Below are 19,144 nucleotides of genomic sequence, written 5' to 3'. Positions count from 1 at the left end.
CAGAGTGGTTTGAACGGCTGTTGTACTGCGATGTGGAAAGCAAATGGAAAAACTACCACATTATCACTTTTCCTGGATAGTCTCTTTCCAAAAACAGAAGATCACATTAAGTGGAGGAACTGTTTTGGAAGAGACTGTGGACCTGTCATCTGACAGATTACTGATCAATCAATCAATCAGAGGCCTTGCGACGAGCTGATCACCCGCCCAAGGAGTCCTATCTTATGTCTAAGATCTAGAAAAACTGAAGTGAACGGAGAAGTTCATGGAGGTAGGCCTAGGCCCAATGGGGCTGTAGTGCCAAGAAAAAAAAATCCCAACATCAGAAGGCATGACTACATTACCATGAATACTGCAGACCTATACAATAAAAATAAACCGCTTCTGCTAACAGACTCCAGGGTGGAGACTGCAGTATAATGAAATAATTATCGTCAATATATCGAGAATCATTAGAGTTAAGGCAAATTTTCAGCACTACAGTGTTATGCAGTGAAAACAGTCTAATAAGTAAACTTTATTTGACGTAAATTATTTTTAACTTATAACATTCCTGGTGCCGAGAACACAGAGAGGAAATCAATGTAGAGTTGTCTCTTGTACACTGAAATTTATACCGATGTCAAAAACAAGATGTTAAGGAAAAATCACTCAAATATTTATGTCACGTGTTTACGATTTCGGAATATGTGACGTAACGTTCCTTTAAAGAGTGGGAATACTGCCACCTAACACTGTACTAGACAACAGCCTATATGGTCAACATCAATTTCTGACCAGTGATTTGGGCCATATGTACATACATAGGCCTATATGGGGTACGTACTGTGCAACTGAACTAGACATAAGTAAGGTAAGATAAAGGCCGGGACATAGCTCAAGCGGTTGGTCGCTGGCTTCCCACCGCGGCGGCCCGGGTTCGATCCCGGGGTCTGGTCAAGTGGGATTTGTGGTGGACAAAATGGCTCTGGGGCAGGTTTCTCCGGGTACTTCGGTTTCCCCTGCCAAACTTCATTCCACCAATTGCTCCACAATCACCCTCACCTATCATCTGGGGCTGGTACAATAGGCCAGAAGTGACAGCAGTACAAGGAACTTAGTCCCACCCCACTAGCAATAAAAAAAAGGTAAAGTAAAAGGTAAAGTTGTCCCTGCGCTTAACAAATTAAGCACTACGCCATGAAGACGTATGGGGAAGTGGATGTATAGACCCACCCTTTCTTCATCTCGGCTTTACGTGCGGGGATGGAGCTCCTAATACCCATTAGATAGGAGGCTTGGTGGGCCCGAAAGCAGGTTTGGACGACATGCCTCCACCGGGACTCGAACTTCGACCCCTTGGACGTCCAGCCCGTAGCCAGTCGCTATACAGTCTGCGCTAACCAAGCTCTCTGAACTAGACATAAATATCTGCAATAAATCGTAACCTACCTGAAACGGAAGATATTCATAATGCATGTAAGGCACAGGTTTCACAGTCTTACACTTACCTTCTTTTGTGGTTGCGTAGGTGCTGTCAGGGTCAACCTGTGAAGAAGAAGAACTTATTAAAGATACTCTGGTACTAGAGTCATGTACAGCAGGCGTGACGTCGTTGTTTATTACACAGGAACCATTCGGAGAGAGAATTAATATCACAACCATTCAGCCACCGCAATGTACCATCACAATCAACCACACACTGCTAATTCTGCACCACACTACACGGCTACATCAAACACTAGGTTCTTGTACACGTCTTAAGTACGTCACAACATGTTTAATCCTTCTTGGGTCTGTGGCAAACATGTGCCCGTTCATTTAATATTAACCGGCTGTTTCTCATGCAGAATATCTTTTCCCGATTCGTTCTGATCCCAGCTTTCAGACGAAACATTAGCAGGCTGATATGTATATGTGTTTTCTTGTGAGCAGAGCCAAAATTGTAACTGTTACTTGGATGATACTCGCCCTTCAAAAAAAAAATCAAATTCACATCCTTACCGTCATAATTTCATGGTATCTTTAAATCTGACGACAATTAAGATTGATCACATATATGTAAACATCAAGCTTGGCGTAAATTTTAATTATAGACACAAATATGAACATCACACGCAAGCCACTTCAAAGAAAATTACTTCCCAGCAAGGAAAGCACTACAACGATTAGAAATGCGCGACGTATGTGAAGAACACGCATAAAAATTCCAGCAGTAGGTCACAAAAGCACCTCACCAGTCCGGTTCTCAGTGAAATGAAATAGTTCCAATTGTCTTACCGCCTCCCCCCACTGCGATGCTATGAGAGAAGATTACTAAAGAATGGAGCGACCGTGGCGTTATCTGCCGGCGCTTCACGTTCTTACCCGTTCTCTCTCTCTCTCTCTCTCTAATTAATACGATTTCTCTCTTTCTGCCTGGATTTTTTATTCCCATTCCTCGTTCTAACATAACATCTGTAAATACACGTGTACACTTGGTCGTCGACTTACGACCTATGCGACTTAACGACAGGCCACACTTACGACCACAAAAGAAATTAAAAATAAAAGATGATTGAAATGTAAAAGTTTTTAAAAATAAATTATAAAGATGATAAAAAGATTAGAAAGGTTAAAAAATACTGTTAATAATTATATGGCCGACATACGACCAGATCGACTTACGACTCGTCAGTCAGAAAGGAAGTCGGCCCTAAGTCGACGACCAAGTGTATATGACTTACATGCAAGAAGCATAAGATCGAAGAAAAGTCCCTGAACGGGGACTGTTGTTGAAATCAATCTTTTATAACGGAAGGTTACGTATGCGGAGGGACAATAAATATTATCGCGTTTCTAACAACTCAATTTTCAAAAAGTGCATAAAATGAAATTACGTTTGGGCACTCGTGTCTTGTCAGTCCAATTCTATCACTTCCGAAAATCAGACGAATTTTAATTTGGTGTGGTTGAAGTTCTGGACTAGTTCCATTGATTTGGCCCAACTGAGGAGGTTTTGCCTGAAAACGGAGACAGAATCCAGTCTCCGAAACGTTGTGTTTTCAATAAAAGCAGGACGACTGATAATGTCCAGAAACATAATATATGTAAGAATTCCTTCTTCACACTTACGTACAATACTAGGCCGCGCCATAGCTCAAGCGGTTAGTCACTGGCTTCCCACTGCGGCGGCCTGGGTTCGATCCCGGGTCTGGTCAAGTGGGATTTGTGGTGAACAAAGTGGCGCTGGGGCAGGTTTTCTCCGAGTACTTCTGTTTCCCCTGCCAATCTTCATTCCACCAATTGCTCCACAATCACCCTCACCTATCATCTGGGGCTGGTACAATAAGCCAGAAGTGGCCGCAGTACAAGAGACTTAGACTTAGAAAAAATACGTACAATACTAAACAGCTGCAAAGACATGAAACGAAATAAGCACTTCTGCTACCCTTCTGGGAAGATGGTGTAAAGCTCTAAACATGTATCCGGGTGAAACTTGTTTGAAATTCCGCTCGGCTTGATGGCTACCTTCCTTTCCTCTGTCTCACCGGGCGAAAACTGGGTTAGTTGAAACAAGCCACAACTACCTCCTTCTAAATCAGCATCAACTCTCCATTCATAATCTTCCCGCCCCTTTTGACATAAAAAAGTAAGGCAAACTTGTCCCTGCTGATCACCCGCCCAAGGAGTCCTACCGAATGTGTAAGATCTAGAAAAACCGAAGTGAACGGAGAAGTTCATGGAGGTAGGCCTAGGCCCACTAGGGCAGTAGTGCCAAGGAAAAAAAGAACTTGTCCCTGCGCTTAACTAATTAAGCACTATACCATGAAGGCGTATGGGGGAGTGGATGTATAGATCCACATTTTCTTGACCTCGGCATTAGTTGGAGGTGAGTGGTCAGCTTCACACCCCGGCCGCTTTACCCCAGGGAAAGAACCCCCGGTATCCATTGGCTAGGAGGTTGGGGGGACCCCAGAGCTGGTCTGCACGACGTGAAGAAGAGAAAATTCTTGCCCCTACCGGGACTCGAACTCCGACCCCTCGGTCGTCCAGCCTGTAGCCAGTCGCTATACCGACTACGCTAACCCGGCTCCCCATTCGACATATACAACTTAACCGATTGAAGCAGCGTTGTTATGTAACACCAATCGACCGATCTACTAATCCTGCCGTCGTCAAAGTGCGATTGTTCTATTTTACTTTTTTCTTCCTTCCTACATCCCTTACTTCCTTCCATTTTTGTGATTTCTCAAGTCATTTAAAAACAAAATGACATTACAAAATAGTGAAAGATTCAAGGAAATATATGACGTCATGACGGAACTTTGTGGTACACAGGAGCGTGAGAAATAAACCTTTATAAAAGATAGAGTTTCCCAGTGTTTAACTAACTAATTTAAAACATACACTTAAATATTATCATCCTATCTACCGTCTAAATTTCTCAACTTGTCTCTTTCCTTCTTCTAGGTTTTGCAACCCAAACTGTATATGCGTAAAAATAAAGGTAAAATCGCTTCTGTGCTCAATTAAGCATCACGCCATGAACACGTAAGGAAGAATGCATTCTCAGCTTCACGTCCCAGGGAAAGTGCCCCCACTGGATATCGATCCCAGAGCTGGTACGGGCGCTGTGACAGAAAGAAATATCTTACTCCTGCCGGTAAAGGAACCCAAATTGATAGGCTGCCCAGCATGTTGTATAATGCTAGCAAAAAGCATGAATTGACAGTAGGCCCAATAGCGAACAAACCTTACGTAAGAGGGGTGAAATAATAAAAATTGTAGATTACATAACGAGGAATATCACTGTTCATAGAGTTCGAGAAGTGATCATATTCTTAACGAAAGTTTAGTTATGAATGCTGAGGTGGGCCGAATCAGAGTAGCATGAACGAAAGAAACATATTAATTAAAAATAATGGTTAAAAAAGAAATCAACCTACTTCAGACACCAGTGAATAAAATGGTTGCCTACAGCACTGGGGCTGAAGCTCTTTACCTTTCTTTTCTCCACCAAGTCCAGACTGGCTGTGGGACCCACCCACTCCCATGTTCAGTGGATATGAGGGACTCGTTCCTGGCCATAAAGCGACCGGAACGCGTAGCTGATCAGCCATCTTCATCTACTGTAGAAGTTACGAATGTCATAGCCTTAATTAAGTACGCTCCAACTACGAGTACATTTTACCTACTTTTCTTCTGGGATTTGCCTGAAGCTGGTAACCCGGCCGAAATTCGAACCGGGTACCTCTTACTATAAGTCTGCTGTTACTGCTCGGTGCTGCACGGTCACGGGAAGGTTATAGCAGAAGCGGTATTCCGAACTGGCTACCTTGGCAGCGCCTCGGTTGTCCTTGAGAACATAAAACACGCCACGGACGGACAGACAACTGACATTCCAACTTGCACCCAAGCTCTATTGCCGTCCAAATTCCCTAGTTGGCTTTAGTCTGGGAAGCTTTATTTACCTTTCTAACAACTTCGTAATGTCCTGATGTGTCACGGTTGAAGAATCTTACATAATATAGAATGATCAAAATTTTCAAATGAAACACGATTTTGTCTGCAGACCTTTCGACGCCCATTTTCTTTCAGTCTTCAGTCTATGAACTGATGTTAAGGAAAATATAAACTAATGCAATTTAGTGATCGATTTCTATGGTATGTAAGATTTGAGGTTTTCACAGCGGTGACTATGAAGAAAGCCGTCTTCTTGGATGTGGCACCGTGTAGATAGTTCCTTAACCGACGTTTCGGAGGAACGTATCGCATCTATCTTCAGGGTAGAAGACAAGAAGAAATCCGCTGGTTCGCTCGTGGATTTCATCTTGTCTTCTACCCTGAAGATGTAGGCGATACGTTCCTCCGAAACGTCGGTTAAAATAATTTCTACACGACGCCACATACCAGAAGACGGTTTCCTTCGATTTACACGGTAATTTACATTAGTACTGATTCCCGTTACGTTAAATTTATCGTATATATTGTATATGTTTGGTATCGTCGTCGTGTTTGCTGTTTCCATGTACAAGGAAAGAATTCTGAACAAACTGTGTAGGTGTGTTCTATCTCAGCACCAAATTGCACAGTCCTAGTTACAACGGTTCGTTGGTTATTTCCTTCTAATCGGAATGTAATAACAGATTTCTAGTGTTACATTCTAAGCAAATACTTTAACTAAAGTTGGATATTTTTGTGTACATATATTTACCTCCCCCCTCGTTGGTCTCCACCTTACCGTGGTGAGGGTGTTTGAGTATGCCAAGGACCCTGAGAGCTATACCAGCGGTAGCGTAGCTACTGGCAGGGCCTCCCTTGCTGGACAGGTCAAAGGGTAGGCATCAGACGAAGAGAGACACCAAAAACTGATGCCGGAAGCAGCGTCATCAGCAGCGACTTGAAGCACAGAGCAAATGATGCTTGAGATGGTTCAAGTTCGTATAGCAACAGGCGTGACCAGAGTGGTTTGAACGGCTGTTGTACTGCGATGTGGAAAGCAAATGGAAAAACTACCACATTATCACTTTTCCTGGATAGTCTCTTTCCAAAAACAGAAGATCGCATTAAGTGGAGGAACTGTTCTGGAAGAGACTGTGGACCTGTCGTCTGACAGATTACTGATGAATGAATGAATATTTACCTCATTACATTTTAGAACCCGTACTTTAATTTGCGCCTAAGTTGCTTGAATCTTAGCGATTAGCACGACTGCCAAGTTTGTATTAGCCCTCTCATGGCAGCGGAATGAACGGTGAACAAGAATAGCAGCGCCTCCCCTCTGTCAATTCCTCTTTCATGCCAATGCCACGAACCACGGCAGCTTTCAGTAACATGTGCGGTGTTGGTAACAAATTCTGCGAAAAACCGTCAGTTCGTTAAAAATTTTAAACACGTGGACACATATGTAGACACAAACACACACACATATACATATTGTAACGGATTTGATTAACACGTTGCCAGGCAGCAGCTCTGTAAACACGGTCCAACACGCAACAATAGAAGAGGCTGTGTTTTCGGTGTCCGCGGTGACGTCACGCAGCGGTGGGTGATGGTCACGTGACATGTGTTTCCTGTGATGCATGTCCGTTACTCGGCTATATAAATGACAGAATTCGTTCGGTTGAGGGACAAGTCAGTTCTAGGTAGGATATAGTCAGGGGAAGTTAGTAGTTGAAGAAGAGAACAAGAAGTCAGCCTGTGAAGACTTAACAAGTGATTAGAAGATTTATTTATGTGTAATTCACTGAGAATGTTATAGTTCCTGTGTTATAAATTCGTGAAGACTAGTGGAGATAGACTGAAGAGATTAGCTTGGAGTGCTTTGTAGTATGAAAATCAGTAACAATGTTATAATTATTTGAAGTTACGACCTGTAAGTATCCAGTAAATCCAACTACGAATCCGAACTCCGTCTTTAATCACTGTGACACATAACAATATACATAAAAGGCTAATGCTTGATATTCCGTCATTACACATGTTCATCTTGCATGTTAACAGGCAACCTTGGTAGTACGTACGCACAAGGGCAGAGAATGGCAGCAGTAAACTGCAGTGGAAAGTAAATTTAAATCGACTTCATTATGTGCACCTTCGCCGTAAAAGTTCACATCGCACTTTTGGATATCAGGACTCCTGAGAGCCCATTGCCTTGCTATAAAGTTTAGTCTTTAGCACACAGATGGCCTCCAATAACTTTTCAAGTACGAGTATGTAGCAGGAATATTCGGTGAGATAAGCACAGTGTGACCAATATGAAATTGGGAATTAAAAAAATTTGTCGTCGAAATTTTTATTGGTTTTAGGCTAGTAATTATAAAAAACCCTATATTATTTTCTGGAAATTTAACAAAGCCGTTAAATACAGTGGGCCTGCAGTAACAATCTCTCCTTATAAACGGCCAAATTTACAACGATATGAAGCAACATTTCAAATTGTGGTTAAACTACCACAGTCAATAAGTTCGTGGAATGACCGCAAAGCGTCGTTGCAGTGCACTACAGCGGATAGGTTGAGGCACGATATGATGCCCTGTCGGTTCATCTCTCGTCACAGCAAGAGGCAGTTGTGTGCAAACAGTGTAAGTAGAACTACGACCTCTATTGTGAATAGCAGTTAAATGCAAGTGGCGGAAATCGAAAATGTGGTAGTTTGAACAACGGGCAAACATCAAGTTCTGCCAGAAACTAGGCAAATCCCCTAGTGAAATATTTGGCGTAGGAACAATTGGCTGTTCTTATCCAAGAGGAACTGACAAGGCAACAGGTCACCGTTTTGCCACACCCTCCGTACTCACCTGATCTCGCACAGTGCGATTTCTTTCTCTTTCAGCGCTTGAAAGCAAAGCTACGTGGTCGTAGATTTCAGTCGTCCGAGGAGGTCGTCAATGCCTCAAGAGGCGCCGTATGGGAATTTCCTGCCAATATGTTTCAGCAATGTTTTCAGCAGCTATAACAACGTTGGCAGACTTGCATAGCGGCCAACGGCAACTATTTTGAGGGCCGATGTGGATCTGTGTAAGTGTATGTGAATACCTTGTAATGATGCGATAAAACCATATTCCACGAACTTAATGACTACCACGTATGTTTTAGCCTATATATTCCTGATGAGGCCGATTACAGTAGCCGCGCGGTCTAAGACATGAACTGTCTTCTATCGATCGAACTCTGGGATCGAGAGTTCGAATCCCACTGAAGGCATGGATGTCTGTGTGCCTTTACTCTGTGTTTGTGTTGTCCTGTGAGTAAGGAGAGGCCTTGCGACGGGATTATCCTCCGTCCAAGGAGTCCTACCGTCTGTGTATAGGTTTAAGAAACTGAAAAGGCGGCCAAGGTCCATCAAAGGGCTGTAGAGCCATAGGTAGGCGGGTATGTAGGCAGGCAGGCGGGTAGGTAGGTAGGCAGGCGGGTAGGTATGTAGGTAGGTAGATAGGTAGGTAGACAGATTTGTGCAGAGGGTATGATTAACAATTCTTGAATTTGACAGTAGCGTCCATTTAACAAAAAACTGGGTCTCCTCTTAGGATGATTATGAACAAAATTTTTACTTGTTACTGTAATTTTCTTAGCATCACGGATTAGGTCTATTGATATTTCGGGACTACAAATTTTCAGCCAATCTCTCTCGTTCACCTTAGATTTTTTCTTAGATATGTTCTACTTTTTGACGCGCACGTTAACAATTGTTTTTATGTATAACTTATAAAACTGAATCCATAGCGTAAAAACTGTTTGAATGAAATTCTCACAATGCAGTATGCAGCACTAACGACCGTCGGATTATTACACATTTACTCTCTTACTCTTATTTTCTCTGTCTCCCTTTCTCTCTTTCGCAGACTTCACTGACAAGGACTTGCACTCCTGCGGGGAGTAACATCCCATTCAAGTACGTAGCAACAGGTTTCTCGGTTTGTTTTGATTTCTTTCCTTTTCTTATTTTCAAGGTTTTTCGTCGTTATTTTTACCCTGAGCTCACAAGCAGCGAAACAACTTTTTATAGCATGAAGCAATAGATTAACTCAACAATTCTATCTATTTATCTACCTATGGCTATGCAGCCCTTTTGGACCTTGGCCGCTTTTTCAGTTTCTTAATCTATACACAGTCAGTAGGACTCCTTGTACGGGGGATCGGCCCGTCGCAAGGCCGCTACCCACACACAGACCAGCGCAAACACAGAATAAACGCACAAAGACATCCATGGCTCGAGTGGAATTCGAACCCACGATCCCCGTCGTCGAGCGGATGAAGGCGGTTCATGCCTCAAACCGCGCGGCCACTGTGATCAGCGCCTCAACTATTAGGCATTCAGTATTTTATTTTATTGCTAGTGGGGTGGGACTAAGTCCCTTGTACTGCGGCCACTTCTGGCCTACTGTACCAGCCCTAGATGATAGGTGAGTGTGATTGTGGGGCAACTTATGGAATGAAGATTGGCAGGGGAAACCGTGGTACTTGGAGAAAACCTGCCCCACCGCCACTTTGTCCACCACAAATCCCACTTGACCAGACCCGGGATTGAACCCGGTCCGCCGCGGTGGGAAGCCAGCGACTAACCGCTTGAGCTATGGGGCGGCCTAGGCATTCAGTACGTAGCTCCTGGTACCCCATTCGAATTATTTTGCAGGTTACTAAACGACGTGAGTAACTAACTACAGAAGCTACAGCTTTGAATGAGATGGGAACAAGGTTGAGTAGGTAAGGGTTTGGAAGGAGGAAGTCACATGGCCTTTTTTACAGATACTTTCTCTGTATTCGCTTGAAATGACTGGGGAAAACCATCAATATTAATCGATAAAACCGGTACCTGACCGAGATTTGATCTGTATACCTCTAGAAAATGTCTCGAGCGTTACTGCTGCATTACTCGGCAGAACCTACGGGACTCTGTGCGACCCACACCCTACACGCTCTCGGATTACTGATTGGTGGACCTTCACAGACGCTGCAGCCTATCAGCTACTGAAGGTACAGACAAATATTACACACTCGTCAGCTCTACAATCCTAGCCTTCCTGGTCAAAAATACTACCTGTTATAAAAACCGGAAGATAATATAAATGACTGTCCCAGTGGTTGGAGAACTTGCAGTTCAAACAACGCTAATAGGCCCAAATCCCGCAACTTCCATTCGTCTTCATTCTCACAATAATTTCGCCTGTGATTCTCTTAAGTGCTTCCCCGTCTTCAAGTGATTCCTTTACAAGAGTTTTTCTCACCAAACTTCTGTATGAATTTGTCTTCTCAATTTATTTTTATTGCTTCGTTAAGGCTGTTTTGTTGCTTCAGCTTGTTTGGCATGTCTTGTTTTTAGTTTTATTCACATGTGAGATCCATGACCAACTCATCGTTACATCCTGATTTGACTACTCCACGAAAATTAAGGAAGTTGCCTAAAATACGTTATTCCTAGATACTCGTATGTTATGACCAAAATTTCACATTTAGCATTAATACTTTTCTCCAAATACAATTATTTTCTTTGGCCGTTTTTTTTTTTCAAGTCGGGCGTAGTCGTAATTATGTTCTTCCGTCCAAGTAAGAACCAAATTTCACCCCGATGACTGACTATCCCAACTCATGTTTCTTGCTGTTTCGCTCAGTGCCTCTAGACAAATGTTGGGATATTACAAAAACCGCTCCCTTTCACGTCTTTCCAATTCATTAATTACTGGTCATTCCATCATTCGGCGCAATGTCATCCGAGCTAGTGAAAGTGTAATTGAGTAAGCTATAAATAAATCCATAGCAACAAGGCAAAGGAAGGGCGTTACAGAAAAAGATCACATTAATGGTGTTGGAAAATTACGTAGCGAAAACAAAACGTTCCCATTGCTGCCACTTGATGGCGCTAGTGATCACTTGCGTGTTGTGTAACAATTCAGCAAAATCTCGCCAGATGGACGTACCTCTGTTCTCACGACTTTTATGGTGAAAGTGACATATGATTTATTCCTAACACCGCTTACAGATTACATGTTAAACGCACCAGCTTCTCGTAATACGAGACTTCTACTTTGTACAATAATTACACAGCGATTTACCATGTTCATTAATGAGATCTACGCTTATGTTTCGGGTGTTAAGGCTTCTCCAGAACAAACGATCTGGCTTGCTTCAGGCGAGGGGAGTGTTAAGGTAGCCACACACGTGAATACCAAATAAAGAAGAGGATGAACTTGCTATTTGTTAACTGTCATACTGGTTGGTAGCCTCCCTGCTACATTTAAAACGTTCCCATCTGTTTTATTGGTTATTTTGAGCGTGATGTGGTCGTTCTATTGTATTTCCTATGCACGGTAGCCGGCCTAGAAGGCGATGGGTATTAATTTCGAAGGAGGTTATGTTTTGTGAGAGAAACAACTGTCTCTTTAACATGGATTATGTCGCTGACTTGGGTTTCAGGCACTTTACAGTTGTACAAATGAGTTCCAGAGAGCAGTGCAATTAGTCACTAAGCACAACATACATGACGATTACAGTAAACAATAAATCATACACAGCTTCCCAGTCAACCTTCTTTACTTCAAACACAACGCGCATCTATGTTTTTCTTTTAAAAGCAAAATACTATTCTTCCATTGTTAAAACTAACTGTTGCACCCTTGAATTCATATAATAACCGAACAAAGCTGTTACGTTGTTACAGAATAGCAATGAAATGGTTAAATGAAAGAAAGAATACTTACAACGTCGAGTGAAGCGTTGGCTGGTGGACCCGCTTCGTAATGGCGGGCTGTAAGGACCGTGTGGCCCGCCAACGGGTTCCCCGCGACCTCTGTCGTCATCCTTGACACATTCCAGGGGTTTTATCACACCTGCAACAAACACCCATAACTACATGAACATCAGACAGTGCACAGGTAAATGGGGAAGAAATAAATAACTTTGAATGGAAAACCTCAAGAAACGAGACTACTTCGGAACCTAATGGGGTATTAAAGCCTAAAATTTTTTATTTCTTCGTTTAATGATGCTTCCTCAGCTGTAAAGGTTACGAAGCGCCGCTGGGAGGGCGATTATGAAGATGAACTTGGAAAAATATGGAAGAAAGCAGTACTATTCCAGCATTTACCTGGAGGAACTGGGAAATATCACTACAAACCTCGGTCAGGATAACAGACTCATGAGCCAAGAATCGAATCGGGAACTCCCTAATATGAAACAAGGGTCATAATAATTCAAATGAGATTTTCGATACGAGGACAATACTGCAATGAATCTCAAAGTTAGGGCTATGGAGTATAAGTCTGGGGTTGCATTCTACTGGACTAGGATAATGTCCAGTGATAGACTTCTATGAACATGGTGTTGCATAACAGCAGGGGTTATTTTTAATCATTGGAATAACTATCAACTTTTCAACAAAGACTCGTACGCCTAAGACTCAATTAGTTTGCATTGACAACGTTAGCAAAGAGATCACGTTAACCTGCAGGTCCTTTCTGCTGGGCATTACCTTTTGATGTCTTGTTAGGGGAGGCGCAGTGGGAATCCCACACATCGGTCCTCATCAGGGGATCACAGTAAGAAGAGTATGTTATTTAATAGCGCTGTTTCGAATGAAGGGGTCACTAGGATGTGAAGATCACGGATGATGTGGTAGGAAGGGATTTAACCACAGTTTCACTTATTTTTCTTCCAACCTAAGTGAAAGGAAAGGGGTTCAAGTCCTTGAACTTGCCTCGAGAGCGGAAAAGTTGATTCTGCTTTTTGTAAAGAATATACTTCCACTTACAATCCCACCATAACATCATACAATAATATTGCAGATACCGTACATTAAACATAACAAATACGATTTAGGGAACCTAATTTTTGTTAATAATAATCGGAAGGCCAGATATGTTTCGGCCACATATTGGGGTATCCAATTATAAAAGTAAATTTACATAAGTTGATTAATATTAATATGAATTATTTAAAATATCTCTATACATAAAATGTTTATGATATTAAAATTGCCGTAATACAAGCCAGTGAAGTGTGAATGTGAATTTTATATGATTGTAGAATTACTCAGATCTTGTTTGGCCCCTGTAAATATAACATTGTATTAAGAATTCTATCTTAATAATTTCTATGCATAATTAGTTATTGTTCTGTGTATCGTTAGAGAAGGTTATACGAATCTGACGCTGTCTTACGGCGTGTTTATAAGTGGTGTGTTTGATATTTTGTGACGGATTCAGTGTCAGTAATTTGTCTATATGTGTAGTCGTATGACTTCTGACGCATGCGTATTGTTCGAGGAAGTTTATTGCAGTAAGCCATTGCTATGTCAAAGAGAACATTTATTTATTCAGATTTCTTTCTTTAATGGAAAATGATTCAGCTAAAAAAGGCCAATCGGGGCCCCGCCCGAAACATAAATATAGATCTCATCAATGTCTACAACCTTTAATTTAAAATTTTTTTCGATATAATGAATTTTTAACGAAATTCAGAAATAATTTACGACGCTATGCAATGCTTCAAAGCATTATTATAGGCTTACACAGTGATCATAAATGACACTGAGAAGCATAATACACAGGGTTGCAAAGAGAAAGTATGTGCACTACATTAAAATTGGAACACACCTTGCCATCAATTACTGAAAAAAAAATGATAAATGAACATATCGACTTCCTCGGTCTCTATTCGAGAATTCAAAAGCAAGAAATCCAGCCCTAAAGCTGGAGCAAACGTGAGACAGGTTTCGCTAATAGCAGTGATAAGATAACGCCTGCAAGAGAGGGCGTGCAGCTTGACGTGGGCTACAAACCGCGGCAGGATCCGAGAGTTCGAGCTGTGACGTGTGTGAAGCCTTTTTTTTTTTATCTGAACACGGCCGGAGTCTGGCCTGTGACATATTTCTATCCGTCAGCTGAAGAAGTAACAACACTTTATTCGGTTACTGCGACTGGGATATGATTCATGAGTCAGAAGGGGTATATATTACTTCAGATCTTTCCTGGATATCCTCAGTCCCTCCAAATAATTTTTAGATATATCTTAAAAAGGCATAAACCATATAATTCTACAATCTCCAGAGTTCATCACCTGCAGCCATCGTCAATTCCACGTTTTATAACTTCAGTAGCAGAGAAAACGTAGTTAAATGAATTACGAAACAACTATTTTTTACGACGTAATATTAGCCTCAGACGACCCAGGAGCAGTAACATAATAGACGTGCATTCGAAACGTATCTGTTTCGAATCTTGGCCGAATTACCAGTTACACTAAATCCCCAGTGGGAGCACACGGTAGCGTAGTTGTTTGAGGCAATATGCTACTAGTCGGAAAGTCGTGGGTTCGAGTCCACATGAGGTGGATCTTTTTCAATTTACCTAATCCTTCCAGCGGCACTATGACCCTGGGGCCGATTCAGCCTCTAACAGAAACGAGTACCATGAATCTTCCTGGGGGTAAATGGAGGCCGGCGCTTTAGGATGACCTCACCGCCATCTGTGAGCAGATTATCTAGATAATACAGAACCCTCAACGTCTCACAACCCTGTGGCCTTCACGGACTATTAGAGGGCTAGCTCTTTACCTTTACTGAATCCCCAGTATCTTCTGACAAGTGGCGTAATAATGCCTTAAAATAAGCCACAATAATCTTCTAAATTCTAGCCTCTGGCAAAGGCGATATCTTCGACATGTGTAAGAGATTTTGCATCTGGCACTGAACAATCTCGGTATCCTTTGAACGAGAGGCCCATAATGGCATATTTGTACACAACGGATGCGCAATGTGAGCTGAATGAAACGGAGCGTATTAGGTGCAAACTACGTCACAGCTACGTCAGTAAGCTTAGCTTCATTCCGGTTACATCCTATTTCCCGTACTCTAAAAGGAGAGAAGGAAAACCCAGATGAAACTGCCCACGCAGTATCCCACTGTGCGCCGCAGCCGGACGGAAAGGTGGAACACCTTTATTGAGCTATTTTGTTTGTTCATTGGATCGTTTATAAAGGAATTATCAATTTAAAAGACTTTATATTACGTTAGGACTCCTGCCAGAGAACCGAATCCTGAACCTGCTAAGTAGAGAGGAGCATGCCTAAAGAACAGCGTCTCCCTGAATGTGATGCCTTGTAGTGTGACAGAAATTTACCGACGTTTCTGAGGAGCTCATTGCCTCCATCTTCAGGGCGAACAATAAAGGGATAAAGCAGGATGCACTGTTTGCAGTTTACTTGCTTGCTTATTCTCTCAGTTTACTCTTTGACCCTTAAGTTTGAGCAGAATTTCCCTCCGAAACGTCGGCAACTTCAACCAGACTACATTAAATTTCACCCCATAAGATACTCACTGCTATGGGAACGTCAATTCTGATAAGGCGCATTTTTAGCCAGTGCACAGTGACGAGTTGTTTTGCTCTGAAACGGTTACTATTCTGTCCAAGGATTATTCAACAGGTATGACATGCAGCACGCATGAGAGATAAAATATGCGTACCAAATTTTTGTCAGAAGGGGTTTGAGAAATCACTTGAGACCCCTGGATTCAGATGAGATCTTAGGGGAAGGGGTTGTGAAAACGAGAAGATATGTAACTGACTCACGATAAACCTAATTCTTTTTTGAACACCGTTCCGTAATTGCGGGGAACTCAGTGACCTTCAAATTGTACCTGAAAGCGCTTTTCTGTGTTTACTTATTTATGGTTCCTTTAACGAAGCTGTCAGTAGCCCAGAATGCTGGCCTGTAGGGTGGGCTGGTAGGATGATCAATTAATTGGAAATTATGTGGAAGAAAGCGGTCGTAGAGTGACTTGAGATACTTCTTCGCATTGGCCTACATGGAATGAAAAACCATATCAATCGGAAAACTCGGTTTCGGTACCGAGATTTGAATATGGGACCTCCCGAACACGAAGCAGGATTATAATCACTTTACCGTGACTTCAGTACGCCGCTCACAGTGGCCGCGCGGTCTAAGGCATGAACGGCCTTCCCCCACTCGAAAGCTGGGATCGTGGGTTTGGATCCCACTCGAGGCATGGATGTCTGTGTGCGTTTATTCTATGTTTATGTTGCTCTGTGTAGGTAGTGGCCTTGCAACGGCTAATCCCCCGTCCAAGGAGTCCCACAGACTGCGTAAAGCTTAAGAAACTGAAAAAGCGGCCAAGGTCCGACGAAGAACTGTAGAACTATAGATAGATGAGGTCAGTACTTTTCTTTGTGGTAGAGGTCTAATACGTCTAATAATGTCTGTAGTTTTGACTGTATTAATGATAACAGTTTTGCATTTGTAATAAATGTAAATCAACATCAGAGATGCAAAAAACAGCCTCCAGCCCGAGAAGGGCTACAATTTTCTTGCTACATTACCAAAAAGTGTGAGTAGAGCCAATACATGCAACAGGTTTTTCGTAGGACTCGTTGTTCCGAACGCATGTGCATGACTTCATAACTCTCGCTTTATGAACCTAACCCATCCTAAAGGTCTCACGCCATTCCTTAGTTTGGGCTCCTAGTTGCCTGGAGTTCCCGGCGCCCGGCACTGCAGCTCGAAGATCACACCGCAGCTCCATCCGCCTTGTTCTGGGTTTAGCAGCGGACCCTATACCTGGGCTTTACATGTATTCTGTCATTATTCTTTCCAGTACCAAGCCCGTTGAGACATGTTACTGATATTATGTACAATACAGAATCTTCCTGTCGTCCAAAATGTCTTCTCAAACTTCTATCTCCTCTTTGGTTTCTATTTAAATATTTTTTCTTTCTTTTTTTTTTTTAGTATTTTTGGGTGGGGTGAGACTGAGTCCACTTGGTACGTCGGCCACTACTGGCCCATTGTATCAGCCCCGGATGGTAGGTGATGATGAATGCGGAGCATTCCGTGGAATGAGAACTGGCAGGGGAAACTGAAGTACTCGGAGAAAACCTCCACCAAAAATCCCACATGATATCACCTGGACTCGAACGCGGGCCACCGCAGTGGGAAGCCGGCGACTGACCGCCTGTGCTACAGCACGGCCATAAGATATTTAAAAACAAAATGCATGATTCTAAGGAATGAGAGAAGTGCCCCCTATAGCCCCTCCTACCTGGCATTTCTGTGTCATAACTTGTTTAACTGAAGAGGCTTTAGTTACAGCCGGGTAGCCGTTAGTTACTGCTGGAAGAAATGGCAAATCGAACTATCCAGAATTCTAAAGATGGCAGCACTACCGCTGGGTTACCACATTTTAGCTAGCATCCAGTTGGTGCGGACTTACATTGGCGTTCAAGACATTGCGTAAATAGGACCCCAAGTGAAAATCATAATCTACATTACAAGCAAAATAATGCCCTTGGCAGAAGCGAAAGAGTCACTGTAGATTTTCTGCGCCCCAAATTAAAGAGAGGATTACAATATGGACATAGCCAGAGTTGCAGCGTTTATCTCACATTGTGGTTTGGCACCGAAAAGAAACATGTGCAGATTGTAAAGTTTTAACGTAGATGTCGCCGCAATTGCAATACTTGCAATGCGCACTGTCAGCAGACATGTCATTACACAGTTTTGCTGAACAATTACATTTTGTATATACAGCTCGACAATAGCGTAACTGTATACATACGGTCAGCATTAGAATAAAGGTGGAAAGGTAGTTTAGTAACGAAACAGACTGTTCATGAAAGCAAGGGTAAAACTACTTCAATCTACACAGAATTACTGGGTTTTTGGACTTTTCCCATCGTTCGGTATTCTAGAAACTAGAAAACACGACGTTTCGGAAACTGGATCTGTTTCCGTCCTCAGATGAGGAGTGGAAGGCACCATGTGATTGAGGTTAGTTCTTTGTAAGGGACCCTTAGAAAGAGCTAATCCAACTGAGTAGGCTGTAATTGGCCTTGCGCCTGTTAACTCGGCACATAAATAATAAAGAACTGAATTGAATTATTATTATTATTATTATTATTATTATTATTATTATTATTATGATTATTATTATAAACCGTTTTAAAATTTTGTCTGAACGTGTAAAACAACGAATTTCATTTACTGTCATCCTACGGACGAAAGTAATTAGGCCTGTATTCAGTAAGATAACAAACTGTGTTCTTAAGGCTGGTTGTTCTGTATGGTGCATACATTGCCTTAAGGAATATTCCTTCACATTCTTACAATTAACTCAAGCGAAACCAATTAATTCTACCTGTGATATTACCCTGTTTGAATGATGCACTCTTTTATAAAAATAGACTTTCAACCTCTTTTTATCCCCTTTCTGCAGGGGTCACACCTAGAATAAAAATGTCTATAAAGAATTACTTTTATTATTCTCGTCTTAGAGCTTAAAGTCAACACAGCTCAGACCCACACGCATGTCATACGGGTGTCAAAGTAGAAATGTTGTAGACTTTAAAGGATTCTGACGATGGTGTATGCTGTAAGGTTTATTTTTCACTCTATCCATCATCTGGTATATATAAGACAAAAACCATAACGTAGTCTCTTTCTAACGGGCCCAACTGAGTAGGTCTATCTTTCCCCATCCACCTGAGGACGTAGACATATCCAGTCTCCGAAACGTTGTGGTTTTTTGTCTTATATATACCAGACGATGGATAAAGTCCAAAATAAACCTTATAGTTCTGTACAGAAATGTTGTGCCTGGCGCGAGCGCCAATCTGTTTTAAATCGTGTAAACTACAACAATAATTCAAGGGACGCAAGAATCTGCCTTCAT

The 19,144-nt window shown here is 42.1% G+C and overlaps 1 protein-coding gene across 1 annotated transcript in view; it reads right to left on the bottom strand.

Moving 5' to 3' along the window:
- Positions 1 to 19,144, bottom strand: part of LOC111873436 (serine/arginine repetitive matrix protein 2) — a 168,837-nt gene that overhangs the window by 108,593 nt on the left and 41,100 nt on the right. Inside the window, exons 2-3 of the mRNA XM_023868161.2 lie at positions 12,162 to 12,290; positions 1,491 to 1,527 (exon numbers count right to left, since the gene is read on the bottom strand). Coding sequence (XP_023723929.1) covers positions 1,491 to 1,527; positions 12,162 to 12,260 — 136 coding nt within the window. The 5' untranslated portion in view covers positions 12,261 to 12,290. The remainder of the gene's footprint in view (positions 1 to 1,490; positions 1,528 to 12,161; positions 12,291 to 19,144) is intronic.

This window comes from Cryptotermes secundus, unplaced genomic scaffold (genome assembly GCF_002891405.2).
Source record: "Cryptotermes secundus unplaced genomic scaffold, Csec_1.0 scaffold333, whole genome shotgun sequence".
NCBI lineage: Eukaryota > Metazoa > Arthropoda > Insecta > Blattodea > Kalotermitidae > Cryptotermes > Cryptotermes secundus.
Note: the sequence above shows the minus strand (reverse complement) of the source record. Positions and strands in the feature narration are given on the sequence as shown.